The sequence below is a fragment of the Puma concolor genome, chromosome C1 (assembly GCF_028749965.1).
Source record: "Puma concolor isolate L17-30 chromosome C1, mPumCon1.1.hap2, whole genome shotgun sequence".
In the NCBI taxonomy this organism is placed as follows: Eukaryota; Metazoa; Chordata; class Mammalia; order Carnivora; family Felidae; genus Puma; species Puma concolor.
The window spans coordinates 102,945,700-102,966,328 of NC_141674.1; the positions used below are offsets into that span (position 1 = coordinate 102,945,700).

Sequence of the window (20,629 nt, forward strand, 5' to 3'; positions counted from 1 at the left end):
TTGGAAGCGTGGACTTCCGAGTCAGACATTCCTGTGTTTGAATCTTAGCTCTGGCATTTATTGTCAAGGGCAGATTGCTCACCATCTCAGAGACTCTATCTGTCAGGTGTTATGTGTTTGAGGATTAAATGAGATGTATGTAAATCAGCATTATGTTTGGCATTTAGTAAGTATCCAATTAATGGTGGGTTTTATATAGGAAACCACCTACATAAACCTCTCTCAGGAGGAGGCCTAGGGTTTGCTCAGCCATCTTTTCTAAGAAATTTTCATAGAGAAACTTCATGGTTTTAATTACATCCTCAAGAATTTTGGGGGGGCGGGGAGCAAAAATACCATAGTTTTAAAGTAGATGTGATGGGGCGTCTGGGTGGCTCAGTCGGTTGAGCGTCTGACTTCGGCTCAGGTCATGATCACACAGTCTGTAGATTCAAGCCCTGCGTCAGGCTCTGTACTGACAGCTCAGAGCCTGGAGCCTGCTTCGGATTCTGTCTCCCTCTCTCTCTGCCCATCCCCTGCTCACACTCCGCCTGTCAAAAATAAACATTAAAAGTAATTGAAAATAAAAAAATAGAGTAGATGTGATGACTTAATCAGGTATTTACTACTTCCTACGTATGTACTATGGATGGTACTTTATTCTAGAATCTTAAAAGGGCTTAACTTGTAGGTAATAGTACAAAATCAAGGCTTCCTCCTGCACATTCCTCTCTGCCCCAGCTTTGTCCCTGAACCTGCCTCTCCAGCTGACTTCCCGGGGCCACTGAGCTACAGGGCAGGACTTTGGTGTTGCTCATAAACTTACTTGTACTTTTACAACCTGTTTCTACGTCTGCGCTGTTTCTTGGTTGCAACATAGCCCAGAATGACAGTCTTCAAGTAGGACACATATCTGAGCCTTCATCATCATGCGTGTTCTATATTTTATCCCCACTGTTAACTTTTGTTAAGTTCCTGGTGACATTAGAGACGACCCCTGACTCAGGGAACTATATGATCCAGGTAGAAATACAAAAAGAGAATGTTGGAGTTGGAAGGGATTGTTCATTCCAGGGTTGCCTACTGGCCTCCATGGGCAAAGACCAGTGGACCCTCTCTGTTTGGCTCACACACATTTTGAGAGAAATTCATTTGACGAGTTTCCCAGTCCAACTTGCTTTTTACATCAGGCCACTTCACTTACTTATATCTAACCAGATGCTCTGAGCACTTGGGTTTAACTGAAGACCCTCATTTCATAGATAAACTGAGGTTTGAAAGACACAGGTGTCCCAAATCCCAAAGACTTAAAATGGCAACAAAACTGAGAGACAGGCCTTGTGCTGTAGCAGTTAGGAGGGAAAAGACTTCTTAAAAAGGCTTAGTTAGCAAAACTGGAGTGGGGGTATTGGAAGAGGTGGGGGCACTTGGTGGGAAGTACATGCAGACATTAGTTAGCGGATGAAGGGGTTCTAGCGTATTCCCCACAGAGGTCCTGATTGGAAGGGAGGAGGAGTGGTTAAACCCACTGGTCTCTCACTTTATTGGGACCCTTGAAGTGTTAACAGATAATGCGGTTAAGTGGCTCGGTATTGGATTAAGAAGGTAGTTGCAATGATAAGGGAAGGGAGGGAAGGGAAGTAAATAATTCCCATAGGGATGAGGTTGGGAGAGGAGACTGAGGCGAGGAACCTGAATGTGAAGGGTTTTTATAAATAAATAGGTTTAAACATTGTTAAAAAATATTTATTTATTTTTGAAAGAGAGAGAGAAAGAGAGACAGAGCATGAGTGGGGGAGGGGCAGAAAGAGAGGGAGACACAGAATCTGAAGCAGGCTCCAGGCTCTGAGCTGTCAGCCCAGAGCCTGACGTGGGGCTCGAACTCTCAAACCACAAGATCATGACCTGAGCCGAAGTCGGACGCTTAACTGACTGAACCACCCAGGTGCCCCTAAATAGGTTTAGATTTAAGGTTTTTCAAAACAGACATGTATTTGCTCTCCAGAAGCAGAGAAGTCACTGAAAATGCTTTCTGGGTGAATCTTTTCCATCCCTTTTGGGAAAGTTTTCCTATAACTTTAGGTCAGTTTTATTGAGAGGTAATTTACATACATCAAATTCACCCTTTTTAGGTGCACAGTGTCATGGGGTGACAACTGTACACAGTTGTGTGACCACCACAGCAGCTGTGATCTGGAACATTTCCATCACCCCAAAGCATTCCCCCATGGTCCTTTGCAGCCAACCCCCTTCCCGTGTGCAGCTGCTGGCCAGCACTGCTCTGCTCTCTGTCACTGTAGTTTCGCCTTTTCTAGGGTTTCAGATACGTAGATTCTTACAGTATGTGGTCTTTTGTGTCTGACTTCTTGTATGTGCATAATTTTTGAGATCTGTCCCCATTATGTGTATCCATAGTTGGTTCCCCTTTATCACCGAGCAGTTTTCTATTGTGTGGATCTGCCTCAGTTTGTTTATCCATTCACCAGTAGGTCCAGTAGGTGAGTCAAAACCTTTGGGTTTCTTTCTGGTTTTGCACTATTATGAATCAAACTATCACAAAATAAAATATAATTAATAACTGTGTATAGGTCTTTCTGTGCACACGTGTTCTCATTATTCTTATTAAGTAAATGGCCATGAAAGGACTTTTGGGTCCTATGGTAAGTCTGTTTAACTTTTTATAAGAAATTGCCAAACTTTTTTCCAGAGGGACCCTTTTGCATTCCTGTAGCTATGTATATTTGAGGCTTCTGGCTGCTGTGACTCCTCACCAGTGCTTGGTATTATCAGTCTTTTCCTTTTTTAATCTTTATTTATTTTTGAAAGAGAGAGACAGAGCATAAGCAGGGGAGGGGCAGAGAGAGAGGGAGACACAGAATCCAAATCAGGCTCCAGGCTGTGACCTGTCAGCACAGAGCCAGACGCGGGGCTACGAACTCATGAACTGTGAGATCATGACCTGAGCCGAAGTAGGAGGCTTAACTGACTGAGCCACCCAGGTGCCCCAGTATTATCAGTCTTTAAAATTTTAGCCATTCTAGGGGAACCTGGGTGACTCAGTCGGTTAAGCTTCCAACTTCGGCTCAGGTCATAATCTCTCTGTTCATGGATTAGAGCCCTGTGTCAGGCTCTGTGCTGACAGCTTAGAGCCTGGAGCCTGCTTCGGATTCTGTGTCTCCCTCTCTCTCTGCCCCTTCCCCACTTGTGCTCTTTCTCTCTCTCTCAATCAAAAATAAATAAACATTAAAATTTTTTTTTTTTTAATTTTAGCCATTCAAGAGGATGTATAGTTGTATCACATTTTGTTTTGTTGTTCTTTTGGATTATATTTTGAAGTAGTTTCTCAGTTTTTTTCTTTTTTGGTTTTTGCTTTCTGTGTCCTAATACATCTAACCCAAGATCACAAAGAAAGATTGCTACCTATATTTACCCTTAAAATAAATGGTTTCTGGCTTAATCTAAATGCCCTCAGATTACTCTCCTCTATCTTTATTCATGTAGTGAATGCAAAGACTTCACCTATTATAGTAAGTCTGATGGAAATGTGTATTAAATTTTTAAGTTAGTGCTTGGTGTGCACCTCCTTCACTATCCTGTGTCTGTATTGCCTCCTATGTGCTTGTCCACAGCCAGGCAGACATCCACAGAACTTTCTGGAATCCAAGGTCTTTCCTCTACAGCTGTCCTCCCACGCTCCAGCAGAGGGCGCTAGTTTGTGTCGCGGCAAGCAAGCAGCTACTTAGGACATCTCATGTGACGTTCACAGAGAACAATGACATTTGTTAAGCTCTTAGGCCAGACCTCATTCCAGACTCTTTACATATTTTAGCTAACTTAATCCTCAAATTCCTGAGGAAGAAAGTGAAGGCTCAGAGACTTTAGGCTCCATGTTAATGCAGCCATTTTGAGGCAGGGTCGGTCAGATGCCGGGGGCTTAATTCCAAGCGCTTTGCTCTTCCCGCTGTAATAATTCACCACAGGCTGTGGCTGGAGTCTTATGTCACTGAGCACATCTTGGGAAACAATATCCGCCTGATTGTTATCTTTCTTGAATCAGATGCTTTTCCAGTCTTAGTTCAGACACCTGATTCTTAAGTCCTGCCATGCAGCCTTTGGACAGTTTCCAAAAGGATGGCCCTCGGCCCCCAGGTGGAGACTCCCCTTGCACATATGTGTCACGTGTCAGGGCCACAGAGGAGGGTTGTGTGGCTGGTGCACTGCACACAAGTACACAACTAAGGGGGCAGGTCAAGGCTGAATTCCAACCTGCTTTTGTCCTGTGGGTCCATGAGGCTGTGTCTTCCTTTCTCAGTTCCCACAAAGACACTGTGTCTGCCAGTGGTGGCCTGTCCTTCAGGGGAAGCTGGCTAACCCCTGAGCTCCAGGGGAGTCACGTGTGCTGTCCCTTTGCGGAATTAATCACCACATCCCACCCTCCTAGCCATAGTGATTAGTTGAGGACTGAGCACATAACCCATGTCAGGAGATTCTTGGCCAATGAGGCTTAGGTTAGAGGCTTCCGTTTGAGGGCTGTGGGGTCTCTTTTTTCATAAGGTAAGGATGGGAACTGCCACAACCATTCTTGCAATTCGATGGGGCTTGATAATGGGGTTAATACTCAGCAAAACAAAGGTCAAAAATAATGCAAAGAGAAAACCCTATGCTGGTGACTTTGTTGAGCCCTTGGTCAAGCTATGCCTGAAGCCCAAATCTAGTCATGGACCATAGAGTAACATATACCAATAAATTCTCTGTCTTGCTTAGACAGCCTGGCTGTCAGTTGTGACCAAAAGCACGCTAATTATTCCGTACATAGTCCACACAGGCCCACTCCCCATCCCCTCTTCCTGGCTTTGTATTCCCATCATAGCACCTGTCACCTTCTCATACAACATTATTTACTTAGTTAATTGTGTTTCTACCTCCACTCCTCACCCCTGCCGAACGGTATGCTCTCTAACAGCAAGGAATTTATCTGGTTTGTCCGTTGATCGATTCGCAGTCCCTGAAATGAGTTCTTAGTACATAGCATGCATTCAATAAACTTTTGTTGAATGATGTAGTGATATATCTACCCAATGAATGAAGATTACTAAAATGCGATATGCACAAATCAGCACACACTGATTTTCCAAAGTTAACCAAGGACCAGCCTTCTAATAAGACAAGCAGCTGCCCATCCTTATTTGCGAAAGTCACGAAGCACACGCTGTGCACACGTACACGCGGCTTGTTGGCATGTCAGCAATTTCAGAGAGGGTGCTTCGTTTTCGCTACATCACCAAACATGTTTCAGGTGGGGGCACTTGGGAAGCTCAGTCAGTTGAGCATCTGACTTCGGCTCAGGTCATGATCTCACAGTTTGTGAGTTCCAGGCCTGCGTCGGGCTCATTGCTGTCAGCTGGGAGCCTGGAGCCTGCTTCGGATTCTGTCTCCCTCTCTCTGCCCCTTCCCTCTCTCTCTCTCTCAAAAATAAATAAACATTAAAAAAAATTTTTTGGGGGGGCACCTGGGTGGCGCAGTCGGTTGAGCGTCCGACTTTAGCCAGGTCACGATCTCGCGGTCCGTGAGTTCGAGCCCCGCGTCAGGCTCTGGGCTGATGGCTCAGAGCCTGGAGGCTGTTTCCGATTCTGTGTCTCCCTCTCTCTCTGCCCCTCCCCCGTTCATGCTCTGTCTCTGTCCCAAAAATAAATAAACGTTGAAAAAAAAAAATTAAAAAAAAAATTTTTTTTTAAAGAGTATTTTAGGTTGGTGTTGCTCTTCAGGTGGAGCTGTTACATATGTTTAATGTATTTACAGAATGACTATTAGATTTTACTTTGTTTTGTGTTGGTACATCTGTTATTCATCCCTTCTTGGATTTTTATTTTGTTTCTCTTTACTTCTCTGCCATCATGAGCTCCTTTTCCTCCAGAGAGTATGAATGAATTAGGGAGGTAGGTGGGCCATAGTCAGAAGACGTTGGGAACCTCTACCTTTTGGGGATATTGTGATCCATGTTTCCTTCACATTCTGTTAGTTCTTACAGGAAATACCACGGAATCTGGCACTTGCCCCAATGATTTTCGTACATGGCCCCTGGCTGTCTAGCATTCCTGATTTATCTTACCATCTCGGTCAAAGAATCTGATACCTTTGTTTGTTTCTCCAACAGTGGCTCCCCAGAACCCTCGAAGGCGTTGGTGGTTGCTTTTTGCTGACCTATCAGCTTCCAAAGAATGACCCTTTTCCATCCGATCATCTTGCCTGGACTCCCACCATGAAGACATTTATCCTTTGGGTTAACAAGCTTTTTCGTGCTTAGAGGAAGCAATACGTTATCTCTGATGTCTTCCTCTGGCTTCCAAAAGAGTGACAAGGGTGTGGGGGGAGGAAGGAAGAAGTGGGGAAGGGGGCAGGAGGGCCAGCGCGCTGTCTGTTCACTCCCCCTCCCTTCGCTGCACCCTTCCCCGAGCCAGCTTCTTAGCCTGTCTTGGGCTGCTAAGGTCACAGGGGTGCAGGGGGGTGTTCTCGGGTTCTGGCATAAGACTCTGTGTTGACCGGTTGGCACAGCACCGTGGGGGAAGCCTATGGCCATCCACACATCCAGAACTGCGTGGGCGGCCCAGCCACACTTCCTCTCCTCTCTGGGGGTGCTTCTAAGAAATGCAAACGAGATCGCACCAAAGCCACATTTCCTGTAATTGTCATAGAAGCCACTGTCATACAGTGTTGAGGCCTCGGATGCTAATAAACCTAAAAGAGTGAGTGTGACAGGGCCGATCAGCCTCAGTTGCCGTGTTTGCTCTGAGACAATGATCAGACGCAGCCGGCATGCACAGAGGGAGGAGGGCAGGGGCGTGTGTGGGGTGAGCGCGGCCTTGATTCGTGCTCTACACTCGGTATTTGCACAGGAAGTGCTGGTGCGTGCTGCATTCGTTGCTCCTCCAAGTTAAAAAGTCTGCAAGAAAATAAACAGACGTTCAAATCCCTCCAGTTCTGTATTGCACTTACCAGCGTTCCCTGGGTCTCTTGCTTGGAACCCTGGGAAGTGCACTGCCATGCTTAATTTCATGCGTGGACTGGGCTAGGAGGTGGGCCCAGGCGTTGGGTCACACACCAGTCTACGTGTTGCTGCAGAGGTGATTTGTTTGGGATGTGATTAGTATTTAAACTAGTAATGAGAAAATTTAATGAGTGAAGCAGACTACCCTCCATAATGTAGGTAATCATCCAATCAGTGAAAAGACCAAGTTTTCCCAAAGAGCAAGGAATTCTGCTTCCAAAGTGCCCTGGCCTCAGGATTGTGACATCAATGCATGTGGGAACTCACAGTCCGTAGCCTGCCCTGTGCATGTCAGCTTTGCTGGCCCGACAATCACAAAAGCCTTTTTTTTTTTTTTTTTTTTTTTGAGAGAGACGGTGCAAGTGAGTGAGGGGCAGAGAGAGGGAGAGAGAGGGAGAGAAGTGGGGCTCACTCAAAGCAGGGCTCGAGCTCACCTGATGTGGGGCTGGAACTCACGAACCATGAGATCAATGACCTGAGCCAAAGTCAGATGCTTAACTGACCGAGCCACCCAGGCGCCTGGGAGCCACTTTAAAAGAAATCTATCTCTCTCCGTATACATCCAATTACTTCTGTTTCTCTGACAAATACCAGCACTAACTTTGTTCACGGAAAGAAAAATAATGTAAATGTCAGGCACAATTGCAGAAGCCCCATGCCAGTGAAACTTCGGAGGGGAAGACAGAGCTGGATGTAAAAGCGGGGTTCTTTTGTGTCTGTAACAGGAGGCTGCGAGGATGCGGAGGTGGTTTTTCCAAAGTCCGCAGCTGAGGACTGGAAGCTGCTGAGCCAGTCACGTCCCACAGGCCACCCCTTTATAAAGAAGGACTGACGGCAAGGAGCAGGTGATCTTGGAAACGGAAGTATTTTTGTGGACAGGGCCCACCAGGGCCGTCCACAGATCTGCTTATCACCCTGCGGTGTGGGCAGCAGAGTGGTGAGTCGTTAGACGTCTGTCCGCTTGGCTCTGACCTGTGCGTCCTGCCCTGGGGCCAGTGTGTGTTGGTGGGATGAGAGCCCCGGGGACAGAGGGCACTGCCAGGCAAATTGGGGGAAGGTGTGCCACCTCCCCTTCAGAGGTCTCCAGAGGTAGAGAGGATGGGGCCAGCCCATGCCCATGTCCATGGCAACCAGAGCCGGGCCACAGAGAGTAATGATATGGAGACGACGAGTTCTAGGTACTGACAAGGTGTGGGGCCGGGAGAACACGGCTCCAGGCTTCAAATAATCAAGAACGCAGGCAGCTCCCCCATGGGCACCAACCTAGGGAGGAGTCTGATTGCACTCTCCTCCTCCGTTCCTTTACACCAGAGAGGTGTGTGTAGACCATACCCCTCCCCTCCAGGTCGGAGAACCATGAGTCTACCCTGACTGGGATAAGCACTTCACATATATGTGTTCAGGTGATTAGTACTCTTGGTTTTCCCTTTCTGTGGAGAGGCAACTGAGGCACAGAGAAGTAGGAAATTGGCTCAGGGTCACAGAGCTAACTGGAGGAACTGGAATCCCACCCCAGGCATTCCAAAGGCAGAGCCCATGGTCTTGACTCCAACTCCATTGAATATGAAATTTCTGTTTACTTATTTTTGAGAAACAGGGAGAGAGAAAGAGGGGGAGAGAGAGCATGCATACAGGGGAGGGGCAGAAGGAGATGGAGAGAGAATCTTAAGCAGGCTCCGTGCTAGCGTGGAGCCTGCCTCAGGGCTCCCATCTCACCATGGTGAGATCGTGACCTGAGCCAAAATCAAGCGTTGGATGCTCAACCAACTGAGCCCCCCAAGTGCCCCTGAAGTTTCCGTTTAAATTGTAGCACTACATTTTAAAATGTGTCAGAGGGGACCAGTAGAGTTGTCAGAAAGCACTGTACGTGCAATTTGTCAGAGAGTCACAAGCAAGTTTCGCCGTGGTGCAGAAAAGGAGTCAGAGGGGGTGAAAGAACCAACCAGACAAAATGGCCTCTGAGGGTCTTTCTAAATAGACATAAAAAAGGAACAGGTCTAGCCACACACAGGACATGTGTGTGGCAGTGTTTGGGGACATTAATACCATACCTTTTGGGTCTGAAGGAAACAATTCAGCCACTGAGTTGGCGGGGCTAAATCTGTTACACAAATAGAAAATGACACTGACAGGGCCAAGGGAAGGCTCTCTAAAATTCTACCTTCCACCAGTTTCTTGCTAATCCTTGTTTCATTCCTTGTGCTTTTCTGGCTTGAGTACCTGTATTCTGGTACCTAAGAGCTGGGCTGAGTGAACCCAGAAAAGGAAGAGAGTCTGAAAGACCTAGAGCTAGTTCTCAGGAAGACATCAGGCTTCCAGTTCCCACACAGGTGGCTTCGTTCCTGGGATTTTGCCCATGTGAACACGGACTGATGGGAAAGACTTGTGTTTGAGAAGTTGGTCCAGTTGAAATCTCAGAATCACAGGAAGCACTCTGAAAGGTGTCTAGTCCATTGCTTCCCCAAAGCTGGACTGGCCTCCAGCCTTAGAGATTCTGATGCTGTAGGTCCAAAGTGATCCCTGGAATTTATACTTCAAAAGTGTTCCTCGATTGATTCCTTCATGTGCCATGTGCTCCTCTTCTTACGCTTTTGGTACTGCAACTACAATGTCCACTTTTGCCTGGTTAATTCTAGTGATGGGGTTCTCACTGCTTCCTGCACATTCTAGTTTTGGATAGTGCTAATTGTTAAACTTTCCCCCCCTTAATTTAGATAGAAAGCCACGTATTACCAGTTTCTACCTATTGGTCTTGGTTGTGTTCCTTCCATCTGAGCTGTCTATGCCTTTCCCAGCAGCGGCTGTGGGCTCTACAAGTCATTGGGAAGCCCTTCCTTTGCCCGTGAGGAGACCCTCTTATTGCAAAGGGTCTCGACCTGGCCTCAGAGTTTGTTACCTTATTTCTACCATTCATCTTTTGCTGTTGGAAAATTTTCACACTCTTTTTTTGTGCATATAAAAGCTTTATTCCCCAGACAACAGCCACCCTGCGTCATGTTCCTGAGTCCTCAGTCCAGGCCTTTCCCAGGCCCACTTCCGGCCTAGGAGGGGTGTCCTGGTGACACCATGATGGCCTTTTAAACCCACTAGGATGTTGTCTTCGGCATCAAATAGCCTCTTTCTCTTTGCTATTCTGTTTTCTTGTTTTACAGCAGAAGACTTTTCACATCACTTAATCTCGGTGTTCTCAAATGCTAGCAATTTTGCCCCCAGGGGACATTTAGCAACATTTGGAGACATTTTTGGTTGTAACAACCTGTGGTGGGGGAGTGGTTCTACTGATCTCTGAAGATTGAAGACCAGGATATCCTGAACCTACAACGAACAGGACAGCTCCCACAACGAAGAATTATCCAGCCCCAAATGTCATTGGTACAAAAGTTGAAAACTGGAAGTTATTAGCATAAAAAGCGAGGAATGAAAGACAAGAAAAACGAGGAGACTCAAGTGATTGTGTGCAGCCTAGAGCTAAGGTTCTGGGCCCTGCATTTTGGGAACAAAACTCAGGGAAACAAACAAGAGGGCAGCAGGCAGGCAAAGATGAGGTTCCCAGGGCTCGTGGGGAACCCAAACTAGAAGGAATTCAGAAAGAAGTTATATGTATTTCTTTCCTGTAGCCTGGGTTTCCCAAAATGTGACATCTTTCCCCTTCATATGTACACAATAGGATTTAAAAATAAATGTATTTGGGGCCCCTGGGAGGCTCAGTCGATTAAGAGTCCAACTCTTGGTTTCGGCTCAGATCACGATCTCACGGTTCATGGGCTCGAGACCTGCATCGGGCTCTGTGCTGACAGTGCAGAGCCTGCTTAAGATTCCCTCCCTCCTTCTCTCTCTCTTTCTCTCTCTCTCTGTCTCTCTGGCCCTCCCCCTCTCACTCTCTCTCTCTCAAAATAAATAAATAAAATGTAAATAAAAGTAAAAGTAAGTGTATTTAAGAAAAAAAGTGAGTGTATTTTAAAGAAGATATTAAGAATAGTTGGTCTATGGATATGGCGAAGATTGTAAAATGATCACAAATGACTGTGGGTTGGTAAATAATGTCTGTGGCAAGGCCACTATCCTGTGGGAAACAGAGCTGCTGGTGTGAAATGGGGCCGGCGGGGGGGGGGGGGGTAGGTGGGGAGGGGTGGGCGGCGGATCTTACCCTCCCTGGAGTTCAGCTCCACGCAGTACTTGTTCCCACCTGCGGACTTGGCCGACAACTTTCTGTACAAATAGAAGGCCCCATCGATCCACTGCCACTTCTGGCTCTGCAAGTGACCACAGATGGAAGACAGTCAGCCTGTGCACCTGCTCACAGCCAGGCGGTCCTCTCAGGCCCCTTGAAAACCCGTAAAAATCTTTCATCACAAGAAGCACAGGGATGTGCACAGAATGAAAAAGAGAAAAGTCACCCCATTTAAAGAGGAAAACATTACTATTGATTTTGGCATAGTTACTTCTGGTGTAAACATTGTTATTTATCACGATCTTTTTATGGACTAAAATAGGTGGTGGTCTTTAAAAATACATACTCAACTGTGTATCTTGCTTTCAAAACATTTTTAAATGGTCATGGTGCACTATAATTTACCTTAATGGTATTGATGATGTTTATGTTGTTTCTAATTTACAATGATTATAAAGAATACCGCTATGAACTACTTTGCTCCTGAAGCTGTTTCTGTACTTAAACTTATTTTTTTAGGATAAAAACCCAGAAGTGGAGTTAATGGGTCAAAGGATGTGAATATTTTGAGGGTACTGATATGCATGGCCAAACTGCTTTCCATCTACTGGACAATGTCTTTACGTCCTTAAAAATATTATTCATTAAGACAAAGCAAAAGTCTGATAATCTGATAAGTCAAATTATATTTCTATTTTAATTTGCATCTTTGATAACTAGAGACATTACACATTTTTAAGGACTTTATTAGCCACTTACTTTCTTCAGTTATGAATGTAGAAAATTAAATACCCCCACAATTGTATAAATAGATGTAAATATTTGTCCTAACTCTGAAGAAGAGAGTTGATTGACAGCAATGTAAATACATAAAAATGTGTAATTAATTGTATAAATTATTTGCAACATCTATGGCGAAGTTTTATCAAGAAACAGAAAGTCTGGGGGTTCTTTTCTGGTGTTCCTTATGTTTGTTTGGGTTAACTATAGAAGATTCCCACGAAGAATCTGTAAACTGCAGCTCCCACAGAGGGACCTCGGCACCCAGCCCAAAGACCTCACATACCATTCTTTACAATGAGGTACTGATGGGGATTAAAACGAAGGTCTAGTGAAAAAAAAAGTCATGGGTAACATGAAAAAAAATAATAGCATCTAGGAAAAAGCTTGGCTGAAAGTTCCCAACTTTAACTCAAGATCTAATGGGAATTTAATTAAGCTACATTCCTTAACAGATGTGTGTGCATGTATGTGTGTGTATGTGTGTGTATGTTTTCATATACGTGTATATATCTATATATGCTTACACAGCTTAAAAAAAATGTTTACTTATTTATTTTGAAAGAGAGAGAGAACAGATGCAGGGGAAGGGTGTGGGGGGGAGAATCCCAAGCAGGCTCCATGCTGTTAGTGCAGAGCCTGATGTGGGGCTCCACCTCAGGAACCATGAGGTCCTAACTTGAGCCGAAGTCAAGAGTTGGATGCCCAACTGACTGAGCCCCATAACTTTTTTTTAGGCTGTGAAAAGCCGGTCATTTTGTGTTCTAAGATTTGGGAGGACTTTAATTAGGTAGAAGTTCTACAAAGTGATGCCATTGAAATAATTTCCTCCATTGAGGGCCAGAACTGAGACCTAGACCTTGAGGCTTTGGCCTCTGTTGGTTGGAGGCAGTAACTGAAAAAGATTCACTCCCTGTGCCTCCGTCAGTAGGCCTGGAAGCTATTTCCCATGCAGGCACCATCTATCTGGCTCTCCCAATGGGACACGTGTGGGCCAAGTCTGAGGTTACCTTTTGTGGGTCATGCAGGCCGATCCATACAGGCTTGGTTTTTTGGTAGCCACTTATATACTTCGCTACGATGTTGGCTTCCTTTGCATTCTGGAGAGATGCCAGGTGGGCTCCATTTCCATACAACTGACACTCGTACTGTGGGCAAGAAGTTGTGCTAATCATCTCCTGAGGTTTAAACACATAGTCCTCACCCCAGAACCCTAGTAAGTACATAACTATCTTCTCTGCGGCAACTTTTAAAACTCTCAGCACCAGACCTGAACTTGTTTTACTCCTGTATGTCTTTTGTTTGTTTGGAGCAGGGAAGGGGCAGAGAGGGAGGGGAGAGAGCATCCCAAGCAGGCTCCACACTGTCAGCGCAGAGACAGACGTGGGGCTCAATCCCATGAACTATGACATCATGACCTGAACTGAAATCCAGAGTCAGATGCTTAACTGACTGAACCACCCAGGCGCCCCTATATGTCTTTTTTTGATCCCAAATTCTTGCTTTTCAAAGATGCTATCAAGAGAAGGCCATCTGGATTTTTCTTCTCGATTCCTGAATGATAATCACCTTTTGTTTTAGGGATTGGATGAAACGTGGCATAACCATTCTCTAACTGGAAACATATTGTCCCAATAAACAAGGCAAACATTTTATATATCCACATCTTCTAGAGAAGTATACTTATCTTATGCTCTTTTGCGGTTGTATTACAGGTTCTGCCTCCATGATACAACTTAATGTAATGAAAACATGGTTTTGGCTGCAGTTGCTACTTCAATGCCCCCCTTTGGTATCTTGCTCGTGATTAGACATGGCTGGTGTTGGATGTTAATGCATTCCTCACCCTTGCTGACCATTTCACAACACCGGCACGTTTTCATAACTTCATTTGACTGTCAAACTTGTGAGGCATGGAAGCCAGATTACCAATCAACGTTTAGTGAGAGGCCCAGTCACAAAGGGTTCCTGGGACAAAAGAGGAAAGAGTCTCTGTGGTTCAGTGAGATTTCCTCTCCAAGTTCATGCTCCTGGTAGTGCCATAACAGGACCTGGAACTCAGACCTGGAAACTGTCATTCTCATGGTCCCCTCCACACCAGGAATTTCGAGAACTAAGATTGGCCCTTAATATTGGCAACTAGCAGCAGCAGCCAAGGTATTTATTTGTTGGGTCCTTTTCCAGCACCTTCTCTGCACTATGTTCAGGAGCAATTAACTCTGCTAAGGCTTTGTACCAATCTTGGACCGTTTTTGCCTTAAGAACCTCAAATAAACACCCAGCATGTGTAATAAGCTCTTGGTAAGTTATTTTAATGAATCCTTCTGACAAGGCCATGGGGTAAAAGTGACATCCCCATGTTAAAGCAAGGAAACTGGTAGAGTGAGGTACGGCTATAACTAGTGAGTGGCAGAGTCATGATTTAAACTCAGGTCTATTGCTGGGTCATAGGATAATTCTATTTTTAATTTTTTGTGTAGTTTATATGTATAATGGAATACTACTTGGCAATGAGAAAGAATGAAATCTTGCCATTTGCAACAATGTGGATGGAACTGGAGGGTATTATGCTGAGTGAAATAAGTCAGTTAGAGAAAGACAGGTGTCCTAAGTTTTCACTCATATGTGGAATTTGAGAGACTTAACAGAAGACCATGGGGGGAGGGAAGGGGAAAAAATAGTTTCAAACAGAGAAGGAGGCAAACCAAAAGAGATTCTTAATGCAGAGAACAAACTGAGGGTTGATGGGGGAGTGGGTTGGGGAGAGGAGAAAATGGGTGATGGGCATTGAGGAGGGCACTTGTTGGGATGAGCCCTGGGTGTTCCATGTAAGAGATGAATCATGGGAATCTATTCCCAAAGCCAAGAGCACACTGTATACACTGTATGTTAGCCAATTTGACAATAAATTATATTTAAAAAATAAATAAACAAACTCAGGTCTGTATTACTCCCAAGCCTCCCAGGTAACTTCCTCTTTGGGCAGAATTAGTTTTGGAATGTCTGGGTACAGGCAATACAGGTGGCCTTTAAGATTTCTTCAAGTTGCTTCTCAAGAATTGAGGAGAGGCCCATTACTTTCCACCAGCTTTTTTTTTTTCTTTTCAGTGAACAGTGTCTGAGAAACCCCTTCTTCATTTAGCACATTCTCCCTCCTTCCCTCTCTCTCTCTCTCTCCTTCTCCCTCTCTCTCTCATTCACATCAGCTCAGGAAGCATTGCATTAGGGCTGACTTCCCTGGGTTTGCTCTGCTACTTACTCTGGGTGTGATCTTGGGAAAGTCACTATGCTCACACTGCATTGGAATTTTCCATTTAAATGTCACAATCTTGCATTAACCCCACACTTTTTAAGGTCAGAGAAGACTTCGTATCCTCAATAGCTATCACTTGGTAGGTGCTCCGTCCTTGGTGAGTTATTTATACACAGAATTCTGAGGCCGTTCTAGGCCGATCACACCACATTCTCCCCAACCAGTCATGTCAATTAAACAGCCACAACCCAGAGAAACGGCAGCACTGGCTCCCACACTCCTCTGAGGTGGGGTGGCCCTTTGGGTATCTTCTAGACAAAGCCTCAGGGAGATAAAGCCAGCACATTTGCTGGGTTGTGTAGACAATGAAGCCTTCCATTTGTTTGGACTGCTTCACTTTCTGTCAGGTGGTTCTGAAGACTGGTGTGCTCCAGGACTGCCTACACACTGCTCTTTCTGGTAAGTCTGGTGCAGCTATTCAATTGTTCTTTCTGGAAGGTCTTTATCTTCTCATTCTCCTTCTATTTGTGTATTTCTGTCTTTCTTACTGACAGCGAACTCCTTGAGGGTAATGGCTGTTTCTTGTCCATTCTTACCTCTTCACAGCTCACCTAGGATCTGGGCACATAGCACCTGCTCCATCCATGCTTATAGAACTGGAAGAGGAGAACACACAACGCTATTCTCTGCATTTCAGCAGCGGGTGACTCCTCAGAATGCCAAGGGAGGACTCTTAATTCTGAGCCAAATGAGACCTGCAGCTCTGGGTGGCCCCTTTAGAGATACCTCCAGGTGGCTTTAGAGATACCTGTCCTAGCATGGGCCAGATTCCTTACCTCAGCCTCAGACCAGGTCCTCAGCTTCCGGAAGTATCCGTAGCAATTGGACTTGTAGTAAAACCATCCAGCAGCGCAGCTGGGTCTCATGATGATGTCTGCACAAACACAGAAGGCGATTGCAAGTGATGATGGCAACGCCAATCCATTCCCACACTCGTCAGTCTATAGAATGCAAGGGAGGCTGGCTGTCCTGAAGAAGGATCCTGCTGGGCTGCCCAAACTTTATACGGGTAATCTTTCTCCCAGCTTTCTCCAAAGGGAACTATGGCCTTTGTAAGGGGAACTGTGCACTGGAGAAAAGGCTACAATCAGATTTTAAAAATTTTTAATGCTTATTTTATTTTTGAGAGGAGGGAGGAGGTGCAGAGAGAGAGGGAGACACAGAATCTGAAGCAGGCTCCAGGCTCTGAGCTGTCAGCACAGAGCCTGACACAGGGCTCGAACTTACGAACCGTGAGATCATGACCTGAGCCGAAGTCAGATGCCTAACTGACTGAGCCACCCAGCTGCCCCTAGCTAAGACGATTTCATAGCAGACCCAGGGGGACCCCACATCCATCCCACGATTATCTCTCCAGTTATGAAATACACAATTAGAATAGCCACACTCAGCAACTGGCAGAATCCTCACATTGGTTGTCAGGTCAAACAGCTATAATTCAAGGCAGCACAAGAATGGGCAAAGGGCATAAATTGGTAGTTTTAGGCATTATGAGGAAGGAGTGGGTATTTTTGACCAGGGGGACACAGGACAGGTTAGATGGCAACTTGGATGGAACTTGACACTGGGTGAGCCGGGTTGTGTCAATAGCGAGGGGACACGTTAGGCAAAGGAGGTGTGTGAGCAGAGGAATGGAGGCAGAAACGTGCAAGATGTGCACCACAAGGGCGAGCACTTAAGTTTGCCTCAAGTAGAGGGAATCGTCCAGGCAAGCATGGTGGAAAGGGAAAGGAGAATCAAGGTCTGGACAAGGAAGCCATGACCGAGAGGCACAGGCTCTTCCTGCTACTTGATTAATGAGTGGGCCACGTCACCGAATCTGAAGGTTTAAGAAGCAGGGAAATGGCTGGAAATACAGAGGGCCTCGGTGATGAAGGGAAGGCCAGGCTGGCGAGCTCGGGCTTTGTGACCACGTGGCTGCACTCCAGCGCTATAGATGAGCGCAGGGGTCTTTCCGTTCCTCGGAGACTTCCGCAGTCTGTCGTTGTCACATAGCAAGCACTTCCTCTCTCCCCACTCAAATGACACTCCTGTCACTCGTTTGCCCTGATCTGTTTCATCCTTTGCCTATACATCTCTAGGGACTTCCTATGCTTTCAGATAAGCTCCCTACTCTGGCTAGCAGGGCATTCATGACCTGGTTCTGCAGCCCTATCCAGCCGAATCTTCCTATGCAGCAATCCCAGGAAGTCTCTACAACAGGGAGGAAGATCTGTAGAAGAGTAGAGTAGCGAGTGTAGAGTAACCGGTGGTATGTTCTGGCTCTACCTCCTCCAGAGGAGAGAAACCAGAGAGGGCTGGTGAGATCCCAGAGTCGGGAGACTGGTTTCTCTCTCCCCAGGTTTAGCCTGGGTGAATTTCAAGCTCCTGGAGATAACCACCTGGTGGGTTGCCTCCACAGGAGAGTTGAGGGCCACCTCTCATTGTCTTTCATATTCTATTTTTTTTATTTTTTTTAATGTTTATTTATTTTTGAAGGAGAGAGAGAGAGACGGAGTGTGAGTGGGGGAGGGGCAGAGAGAGAGGGAGACACAGAATCTGAAGCAGGCTCCAGGCTCTGAGCTGTCAGCACAGAGCCCCGACGCAGGGTTCGAACTCACAGACCATGAGATCATGATCTGAGCCGAAGTCGGACCCTCAGCCGACTGAGTCACCCAGGCGCCCCAGTCTTCCCTATTCTAGCACGGTTCAGAGAAAGCGGCTCAATCCCCCAGGTCCCGAGCAGCCATAAGGATTGACAGAACTGGTGGCTGGCAGTCAGCATGGGGTGGAGGGCAAAGAACCTTGAAGCACAAGGACACATCCAGGGTAGGCTAAGGCAAGGACCACACACATGAGCCACGGGCACCAACATGATGCTGGAAATAACTCTGCTTCTCTTCCTGCTTTCTTCCAATTGATTCTCCCCTTGGCCAAAGTACTCCCCAGTGGGAGTAGTGTTAGGTTATATACATGCTCAGGCATGGTTTCCCTCACTGGGCCATGCAGGACTATGAGAAGCACCCCGGATGAGGCGCCAGAACATTATGTAATCTTGCTTTGTGACTTTGAGCAAGTCTCTACCTTCTTGGGGCCTCATAAACAGAACGAAGGCATTACACCAGATGTGCCCACATTTCATTTCTTTCCATTTCAGATACTCCATGATACTTATTCTCAGCTCATGAGTTCTCTTCCTGGCTTTCTCCACTGGAAGATCCTAGGGTATTGATTCTTGTTTTGTTGACATGTTACTTTGTACTTGATGCTGGGTCTACATGTATGGGGGAGCCATCTCTCCAACAAGGTTGTAAGTCCCTTGCAACCCAGAATTCCCAGTATACTCAAATAGGAAAACAATGCATAAACATTGGGTACCTTTAATTATAGCGCTCACTTATTGACTACTAGATGTCAGGTGCACATTGTCTTCCCTCTTCACAAGAAACTTGCAAAACTATTGTTATTATCTACATTTAGTTGATTATTTAACTATGGCTCACAAGCACATGAGGTTAGAATTTGTTTGATTCTATAGTCCTTGTATTTGTTTTTCCCTTACAGTTTATTATTTATTGAGAGAGAGAGTCGGGGAGAGACAGAGAGAGAGGGAGAGAGAGAGAATCCCAAACAGGCTCAGCACTGTCAACATGGAGCCTGATGGGGGGCTCGAACTCATGAACCATGAGATCATGACCTGAGTTGAAATCAAGAGTCGGATGCTTAATCAACTGAGCCACCCAGGTGACCCGAGTCCTTGTACTTTTTTACCATGTGACATTGTCTTTTGTTCCTGTCTTTGACATCATTTCCTGTAGCACCTAAATATTTTGGGGGGTGAATGGATGGCTGTCAGTGTGCTGCATGAACACAGGCTGTGGGTGGGCTCAGTCCCAGCTGAGTGACGGATACTCACCACCCAAGACTTCAGTGCTGAGTACACAGCTCAGCAGTAGGAGAAGCCACATTCTTTGGGGGGCCATCTTCTTCTTCCCCTGGCCACAGAAGTGTTTCAGAAGCCTTTATTACAAGGAGTTTTCCTTTGAAGCTCCTGGATTCACCTAGACCTGCAGCCTGAACACATTGGGTGAGACAGACCCAGGAATTTAGATGCCAAATCACATATGGAGGAAGCAAAGTATTTTCCTAAACCCAGATTATACAATGAATGGAATCTCAAGCTAAATGTAGAGACTGGGAATAGTTAACTTATGTCACCTGCAAGACCTCTGGTCCAGCGCCAGAGACGTAACTGTACTGGGCTGAAAAGTCTGGATGGAGACAGTTTGGTACACTGTGGAGAGCCTGCTCCTGCTATTCTCTGGGGAACCAGCAGAGGGAGCCTAAGCCAAGCTTTCTCACAGATGAGGCAGTAATGGGCTTTCTATACAATCAGCTCAATCAAATCAAGTCAGTCTCAAGAGTAAATTTTTCTGTGTTAGAATTAAAAGTGAGTATATGGTCCAATGTCCACATTTTACAAATGAGAGTCTACCTGAGGCCTTTGGGTATGAAGTCATTTGGTCATTGTCGCATAGCTATAACCAGATCTCCAGACTTTAGGGCAACCCTCTTTCCTTCACACTTAGGTGATAACCACATTTTTTTGTTTTGTTTTCAGAAAATAAATGGGCAATAGTGTGCGGACAACAGTACTGTTCCCCCAAACTTTGAAGAACACCCAATTTGTCCATTTTTTTCTTGCTGATTTTGGCTTGATAAAGAAAAACCTCATTGTTTTTGTTAGTATTTTTAAAATATTAGTAATTAAATTACTTAAATTAGTAATTAAAAAAAAATTTAAAAATATATAAAAAAGAATTTAAACATCTTTTTCTAGAATGCTTATCTTTAAAATTATCTTTTGTGAATTTTTGACTTAGAGCTGTATGCATTTTTCTGTTCGATTACTATCTTTTTTCTCAGGAATTTGTAGGGTTTTTCTTGTGTATTTATTGTCTTTCACATATAACTAAGAATATTTGGCAGTTTGTACATCTTCTCATTTCTGTTTCTTGCCACACTGAGAATTTCAAAAACTGTCATATTTATCTTTTCCTTCATAACATTTGGAATTTATGTCAGCAAAAAAAAAAAAAAAAAAAAAAAAAGGCCATTACCATCCACATAAGATGAAAATATCTGCCCATATCCTCTTTTATTTTCATCTGCCTGGCATTTATTTTAGTGTAAGCATGGGATCGGGTCCAAGATTTTTTCCCAAATAATTATTAGGATGAGTAAATAATTAATTGAATCCTTATTTGAGCATACTTTATGATCCCAAAATCAGAATACATATTCTAACTATCTTATAGTAGGTTGCTTACAGGAATGATGGAACATAATATTCAAACTTTCC

General features: G+C 45.2%; 1 protein-coding gene across 1 annotated transcript; it reads right to left on the bottom strand.

The window, feature by feature from the left end:
* Nucleotides 1-6,851: 6,851 nt before the first annotated feature.
* On the bottom strand, nt 6,852-19,250 carry REG4 (regenerating family member 4). Its single transcript, XM_025912444.1, has 5 exons — nt 19,184-19,250; nt 16,065-16,162; nt 12,986-13,123; nt 11,172-11,277; nt 6,852-6,919 (listed from the first exon to the last, which is right to left on the bottom strand). The coding sequence occupies exons 1-5, from the start codon at nt 19,248-19,250 to the stop codon at nt 6,852-6,854; spliced, it is 477 nt and encodes a 158-aa protein (XP_025768229.1).
* Between the last annotated feature and the right edge of the window lie 1,379 nt (nt 19,251-20,629).